The sequence below is a fragment of the Tupaia chinensis genome, unplaced genomic scaffold (assembly GCF_000334495.1).
Source record: "Tupaia chinensis unplaced genomic scaffold, TupChi_1.0 Scaffold000116_1, whole genome shotgun sequence".
Classification (NCBI taxonomy): Eukaryota; Metazoa; Chordata; class Mammalia; order Scandentia; family Tupaiidae; genus Tupaia; species Tupaia belangeri.
The window spans coordinates 1,956,181-1,963,585 of record NW_006159580.1 but is presented as its reverse complement, the minus strand read 5'-3'; the positions used below and the strand labels follow the sequence as shown (position 1 = coordinate 1,963,585).

The 7,405-nt window shown below is 59.1% G+C and overlaps 1 protein-coding gene across 2 annotated transcripts; it reads left to right on the top strand.

Annotated features, from left to right (window-relative positions):
- Nucleotides 1–529: 529 nt before the first annotated feature.
- Nucleotides 530–6,983, top strand: HMGA1 (high mobility group AT-hook 1). 2 transcript variants are annotated; one of them, XM_014586174.2, is made up of 5 exons: nt 530–648; nt 2,999–3,144; nt 4,975–5,058; nt 5,698–5,748; nt 6,813–6,983. In XM_014586174.2, exons 2-5 carry the CDS (start codon nt 3,043–3,045, stop codon nt 6,864–6,866), a joined length of 291 nt encoding a protein of 96 aa, XP_014441660.1. In that variant the 5' UTR covers nt 530–648; nt 2,999–3,042; the 3' UTR covers nt 6,867–6,983. The 2 variants fall into 2 exon arrangements, with proteins under 2 accessions (XP_014441660.1, XP_006144270.1); XM_006144208.3 differs by having other exon boundaries at nt 554–648; nt 2,999–3,177.
- The last annotated feature ends 422 nt before the right edge of the window (nt 6,984–7,405 follow it).

The window sequence follows — 7,405 nt, the reverse complement described above, 5'->3', positions numbered from 1 at the left end:
GGGGCGGGGAGAGGGACCGGCAGCGGCGCAGCGGGGGAGTGAGGGGTCGGGCATCCCCGGGAAGTTCTGGAAGTGAGGGGGATGGGCGAGAACCCCGAAATTCGTTCCTGTCCCCTCGCGGCCTTTCTCCTGGTGTCCCCTTCGCAGAAGAGGCCGGATCTCAGGCCTGGGTTTGGGGCTTCACCCCCGACCCCACCTCTGGCCTGGCCCGGTCCGCGTCTCTTCAGCCCCCAGGGCCGGGCCTGCCCTCCGCCCCCACAAACTGGTTTCTCTGCTTTGCTGGGCTCTGTTGGAACTAGTCCCTTTGACTCCCCGTTTCTTTTTTTTTTCCTGGGATTTTATTTTGTGGGGAGGGCACGAGGGAAGGGGCTTTCTTCCTCTCCCCAGCGCCAACGCGCGCCAGGTTTCCTGCCCCGAGGCGGGCTTGGGTGCCCCCTCTGGCAGGAAGTGGGGCCGGGTGCACCCTCGTGGCGATGCATGCGGTCGGGGTGCGCTGCTTTCCCGCGCCTGCGAGAGCGGCGCGTGCCCCTCCCCCCGCGTGCCCTGGCCCCTCGTCCCGCCGGCCGCCTCCAACGGCCCGCGCAGACACTTGCAGAGTCACCCTGGGTCCGGAACAGGGCAGCGAGGTCTTAACCAGCTCTTAGGCGAGTAAGGAAAGTGGCGAGCTGGAAAAGTAGCCATGATCCTACTCCATCGTGCTCTCCGACTTGCTGTGTGACCTTGGGCAACTCGTCAGGCTTCTCTGGGCTACTTTCATTTGTGTTTTTTTTTAAAGGGAGCTGCTAGATGATTTCCTAAGGTTATTCCTGCAGAGCCTTTAAGCGTTCGCAGAGCACACGCTGTATGCACCGTGTGGAGGAGACAGGCTTGAGCCCTGAGAAGGGCGGATTACAAACCGAGGGGTTGGGGCTGGGCCCTAAATGTGGCTTTTCCAAGCCAGGCCTCCCTGATGTTTGGAAACAGGTGGAAGAGACAGCATTTCTTGGCCTCGCTGGAGAGGGCCTCAGGCCTTCATTCAGTTCGTGGGGGCCTGCCTGGGAGGGGGAGAAGGGTGGGTGGATTAAAGGGTCCCCAGCAGCAAGAGGTGGGGGAGGCACCAGATGGTATGAGCTTCCAAGGAGACCCGCCAAGATCCCCAGGCTCTCCGGGATTTGGGGCTGGCTTCGCCCAACTGGAACCCCCTCAATGAGGGGGCCTCAGGCAGGCCTTGTGTGAGGTCAGCGCTCATTTAGCTGATTAATTTTGATGTTTAGTTTGAAGGGGGACCTGTGGTGTAATAGAAGATTCTAATCACAGCCTGTAATTACAGAGTAGGCCAAGCCACTAATGACGGAGCAGGATAAATCACCAACCGCCTTGTTTAAAAGGGTCTCCAAGTCTGAAATATTATAAAATAGAATAATTAACCAAAGTCCCGCCGTCTGGAGGGTCTCTTGTTGCTTGAGGATGGGGGCCTCAGGGTCCTCCAAAAATCAAAAGTTGACAAAAATTTTTTTTTTCTCACTGGGTTAGCATGGGGAGTTGTCTCAAAAATTTGAACAGGGGAAAGAGCTACTTTTCAAATGGTTTAGTCATTATGATTAGAGAGATTCTCGCCTCCTTCCTCCCCCTTTTTTTAAACCATTAACTTAGATTCTTGAAGCAGCCTGGAGAGGCAGTTGAGGCAGGTGCCCTCTCGCTACTCCCATTTTGCGGATGGAGAAGAGGTTTTCAGAAGTGGAGCCACGTGGGCTCACTGTTTACTGAGGCGGGCAGAGGTCTCTCGTGGAGCTCTGGGAGGTCTGGGATGAGGACGAGGAGGTCCCTCACTGACTTTGAAGGCTCTCAGAGAGATTCCGAGTGTAGGGTCCAGATGCACCTTGCAGTTTTAGGTCATTTCAAAATCAGGGGGGGCTAATTAAAACCCACCAGGCTTTTGAGAAGGAAGTTGCTAGAAAAGGACCAAGAAATTTGCAGGATCAGTTCTGCCAGGGAGGCCAGCTGGCCTCTGTTAGGAGGTCCACCTCAGGTGCAGGCTTCCCTGTCTGTCCAGACTTAACATCAAAAAAGATCTCATGGGACCAGCAGTTGGCGGGCGTAACAGCCACGTCGCTGGACTCCCATATAGCGGACCGCAGTTCGAGTCCCGGACCCGGTGGTGGCTTAAACTCACGCCGGGCGCATGGGGTGCGTGTGCATGCGTGCCTAAGATCCTGAGAGGCGAATGGAGAAGGGATTGCGGTGTGGCCATCCCCCCTGGGGGGTGATTTCTCACTTTCTATCTCTTGTCTTTCTGGTGAGTGCAATTGCCCTACAGCAAAAACCTCCCCAAAAAAAAAAAAAAAGGATCTCATCTGACTCTAGGTAGGCGGAGAGGGGACAGTGGGAGAGAGCACCCCTTTTCTGCCACCTCACCCCCATCACAACTTCAACCATCTTTCCCTTCTACCATCGATTGCCCGCTCTCTGAATCCTCAAGGAGAGGGCCTGGCGGGGAGCTGGTGGGTGGAGGGAGCCCTTTAGCATTTGGTCCTGAGCCTCAGGCCTTAACACTGAGGCTGTACCAGCAGAGAGGTGGCCAGGGCCCACCTGCAGTCTGCACGTCCACCCTAGTCCCCTCTGAGCTACCCAGTCTTGATTTTTTTCTTAGTACAGAAAGGGCAGCGGCTGACTACAGAGGGAGGGGCCCTGGCAGTGGGTCAGACCCCACCTCGCCCACACTTCTGCCCTGGGGCAGGCAGCCTCACCCATGTAGCCAGGTCTGGGCTGGCTGTACCTGTGGGCCACCTGGGCCCTGTGGGGGTGGCAGCGGTGTGGGCAGGACAACAAAGAGCCCTTCTGGAGAAGAGATAAGGAGCTGATTAGGGCCAACGGCCCTACCCCACCCTGTAGCAGCATGTTGGGGTGGGCAGGCCAGGGTCCTGGGGGGGGGCCACCAGGAGCAGTTGGCTACAGGGTGGTCAGGGGTCAGCGTGGCTGGACCAGATGTCTTGCCCCTGACCCTGTCTCTGTCTCGCAGCATCCCAGCTGTCGCTCTTCCACCTGCTCCGCAGTGAAGGGAAGATGAGCGAGTCGAGCGCGAAGTCCAGCCAGCCCTTGGCCTCCAAGCAGGAGAAGGACGGCACTGAGAAACGGGGCCGGGGCAGGCCGCGTAAGCAGCCTCCGGTGAGTCCCGGGACGGCGCTGGTAGGGAGCCAGGTGGGTGTCAACCTTTACCCTAGCTTACCCTTTAGGGCTGGGGAGGGGTGCGGAATCACTCCTGCACGTGTGTCCGCCCCACACCCTGAGTGTTCAAACCCTGCCCGAGACCCTGGCCAGATTGTTCAGAGACCCCAGGAGAGAACTGGGTGATTTCTGACACCATCCATGTCAGAAAGCCCAGGCCAGAAGTTACCTGGAGGTCGTGCAGGCTGGTTCTTATACAGTGCTAAGCTGCCTGCCTTTCCTTAATTTCCAGTCCGCTGTGGGCTAGGGTTTTATAAAATACAGCAAAGATGGGGTTAACAAAGATGAAAATATATATACATAAAAGCTTGGTATTAATCATTACATATAAAATTACTCTCCACCTGCTATGGAAGTTTCTAGATACTTCCTCATCCCGGGCTGGTAACAAGCGTCCTGGGCACCTGTTTACAGACTGTACTTCAAGAAGTTCTAGAAGGGGCTTTGCTGCTGGCTCTGTAAATGGACATTGAAGAAGCCCGGGAGGTTGGGAGTATTGGGGAGTCGGTGACATCAAGCCTCCGAACCCTGGTGCTGCTCCCCACAGAAGGTCTCATGTGGGGCGAGGCCGGCAGCCTGGCCTTTGCAGCGGTGGGGCATGGCCAGCAGGCGTACGGAGGCCCACCTGTTACAAGGGGGAGATTTGGCTACTCACAGAGACAGCTGTCTCAAACCCAGTTAGCCCCCTTTACTAAGGAAGAGGAGACACTAGGAAAGGAATTGAGGTTGACCTTTGCCCCTAAACACTGGGCAGGTTGTCAGGTCTGTAGGCCTTCCCTGTCTAGAGTGGTCTCGGGGGCTGTGAGGGGGTCTGTGGAATTGGGCAGCCACTTTCAAACCCTAGCCTTAGAGGCTCATCCTCCGAGCCCAGCCCTGCCCTGCCCCACTGCTGGCCAGGTGGCTACTGGGCATGGTTCTGAGAACCCACAGGCAGCCATCCCCGGGGACCGGGATGCCATGCCTTTGCAGCTCAGACTCCCTGCGTTAATGCAGAAGCTTTTATTTATTTATTTTTTAAAGTTATTTGCCATAGGGCACATGTGCTCACTGGAGAGACAGAGAAAGTAAGAAATCACCTCCCCAGGGGGTGGCCATGCTGCAGTCCCTTCTGCATTCTCCTGGGATTTTGGTCACACGTGCACCCGGCATGAGTTTCAAGTGCTGGGTCAGGGACTCAAACCGTGGTTGGCCCCGTGGGAGTCTCAGCACCTTACCTACCACGCCACCTGCTGGCCCCCATATGAAAACCTTCCATTCTGTCTTGAGCTTACTGGTATTTTGGTAGCAGTGACCTCTCGGGTCCAGGACTACTTCCTCTTCCCTGGGCGGGGTCAGAATTTGCGGGGGTCCTCTCCCTGGTGGGTCCTGTCTCCCTGATGGGCCCAGCGTGGGTCATCTGAGGGGTGAGCAAAGATGGCCCACTGCTAGACCACAGTCTCGCCATTTACAGGTGAGGTGACAGGCTCTGGCGTTAAGCGCTCGGTCGGGATTGGTGGCGTCACTGGGACTTGGTCAGAGCTGCCTAAAGGTGCCTTTCTGCTCCCATGATCCCTTCCCAGGGGTCTTCAAGCCTCTTGTCATTTCTCTGTCCCAGAAACCCCCAGTGAAATGAGGAGGGGCTTTAAAAAGTTGGTCAGGCTTCCGGCATTGAGTCGGAAGGGCGTGCCTGCGCCGGTCCCAGTGGGTTACTGGGTGGGACAGAGAACTGGGTTTTCTGAAGGAGCTGGGACAGGTGGTGACTGTCCCTGACTGCCCCCTCTTTCTTCGCAGAAGGAGCCCAGCGAAGTGCCAACACCGAAGAGACCTCGGGGCCGACCGAAGGGAAGCAAAAACAAGGGTGCAGCGAAGACCAGGGTGAGGCTCGAGATGGGGCCGCTCCTGGACAGGTGGCCAGCAGAGGTCGCTCCCTCCTGGCCACAGCCTGGGGGGGGGTCTGTGTGGACAGGCGCTGGCTAGTCTTGGTTTCGTCCCTGGCATAGGTGGAAACGGGTCCATTCTGAATGGGGAGTGAAGGATGCGAGCTCAGGGTCTGGTCCCCCCTGGGCTTGGTCCTGCGAAGCGTAAAGGGGAAATCTGGGCCGAGATCCTGCTCTCCTGGCGAGAGCAAGGAGGTGGGGGAGAAGGGCCTCGGCAGCCTCCGGGCTGAGAACACCTTTTCCTCTGGCTTCCCTGAGAGCCCGAAGGGGTGGGGACAGGAGAAAAGGCCAGATCCACAGTGGCATCAGCTTTTCAGAAGAGTAGTTTGTTTTTTATTTTACTTTTTTTCTAAGGCACGACTCATATCCTCTGAGTCATGGGTGGAGGAGGGAGTAGGGGGCGTGCGTGTGTGTGTTGGGGGGGCGTGTGTCTGGCCAGTCACCACCGGCCGTCCTCGGGTGGACCTGCTGGGTGAGAGTTCGGGGCTGCCTGAACAGAGGTAGGGTCTGCCCCCACCCCACCTAGGGCATTGGCTGGTGGACACTTTGACTCAGGGCCTACCTTCTGATTCTCTAGAAAACCACCACAGCTCCAGGGAGGAAACCGAGGGGCAGACCCAAAAAACTGGTAGGTGAAGGGGCTCTTTGTGGGGAGGGTGTTAGGGACTCGCGGCATCTGATCCACGTACCATGGGAGAGCAGCCAACACCCAGGGCACCGGGCAGCCGCGGGGCGGGAAGGGAAGGGGTTTCCAAAGGTTGGGCAGCAGGAGAGGAGCTGTCCCCGGAGGGTCTCGGTCTCAGCACAGTTGCTTCCTCTGGTCTCCATCCCAGGATCTTCTGATCTGTCCCTGCATCCCCCTCACACACAGATGAGGAGGTGAGGGAGGAAAGCCACAGGGGACGGAGGGGGAGGTTCATCCATTCCAGCAGCCTCTTGGGAGTGGAGTTGTTGCAGGGAGGTGCCGCCCGCCACCCTTTCTGGGTCCCCAGATAGCTGTGGTGTGGGTGTAGGTGGGCTGAGTCAGATCACCTCTAGGGGTACACCCCAGCTCCTGCTCCTGGGAGGTAACTTGCCCCTCAGCTCCCAAGGCCCTCATTCCTCGAGCTGAGCCACCACTGGGGTTGGGGGGGCTGGGGCCAGGCCCCAGGAGTGAGTAACAGGAAACAAGTTGTTTTGGAGTCTGTGCCTGGCACGGGGCTGGAGGCCACTGTGGTGTCCCGACATTCCGGTCCAGTGAGTGAGCCCGCGGCACACTTCCCCTTCCTCCCCGGCCTGGCCTGGGGTCAGCCCCCGGCCAGCCCCATAGTAGCACCTGCCCCCGTGGGCCCCTGTGAGCCGAAGCCGCCCGGTCCCCTCTGCCCACAGGGCTCCCAGCCACCCTTTCCCTCGCGTGCCCTGGAGAGCCAGTCGGCCGGGCTGAGCACTGCGCTGGGCCATGCCCTCTGCCCCCATAAGCCTGGGGCAGGGGGCCTGCTCCTGGCCCTGGAGAGCAGCATGTGTGTGGTTTTTTCTTTTCCCTTTAAATTCTTCCGTTTTATGAATGAAAGCTGGCCGTGGAGGTTGCTGAGTCACCCACACACTCAGCCCTGACTCATCCCCCTTCTGGAGAGCAGCGAGTGCAGGGAGGGGCCAGAGGGGGAGGGGAGGAGGAGGAGGGGCCGAGCTCACGCTGCCCTGCCCACCTCGCAGGAGAAGGAGGAGGAGGAGGGCATGTCGCCGGAGTCCTCAGAGGAGGAGCAGTGACCGCCATCTGCACCACCTGCTCCCCCACTCAGGAGCAGCCTCCTTCTGGGACTGGACAGCTTCGCTCCGCCCCCACCCGCCCCAGGTCTCCCCACCTGCCCCTCACACTACACAGCACACCAGTTAGCCCCCCCCCCGCGCCAGCTGTGCCCCCACCCCCGGGAGGGGGACATTGCTCTCTGGGCTCTTGGTTTGGGGGCCATTCTCTGCCCCTCCACTGTTCCCTCTGGCTTCCTATAGAGGGGGCCTGGGAGGGCTCCCCTGGCCTTAAAAGGGGCCCAAGCCCCATCTCATTCTGACGCGCCCACCTCCCCCCAGCCGCCGCGGGGCCCCTGTGGTCCGCGTGGGGAGCAGTTTCCTCCAGCCGCCTCCCGCCCACCACGCACACTCGCCCCCCCCAGGACAAGGCTAACACCCCACTTAGCCGCACCCCCGCGCCAGCTGTGCCCCCACCCCCGGGAGGGGGACATTGCTCTCTGGGCTCTTGGTTTGGGGGCCATTCTCTGCCCCTCCACTGTTCCCTCTGGCTTCCTATCGAG

Excerpts from the sequence above, each read along its gene's own strand:
- HMGA1 (XM_006144208.3), top strand. The coding sequence starts at position 3,043 with ATGAGCGAGTCGAGCGCGAAGTCCAGCCAGCCCTTGGCCTCCAAGCAG. Across the intron at positions 3,178-4,974 it reads CGGCGCTGGTAGGGAGCCAG|AAGGAGCCCAGCGAAGTGCC; the intron begins GTGGGTGTCAAC and ends CTTTCTTCGCAG. Across the intron at positions 5,749-6,812 it reads GGGGCAGACCCAAAAAACTG|GAGAAGGAGGAGGAGGAGGG; the intron begins GTAGGTGAAGGG and ends CCCACCTCGCAG.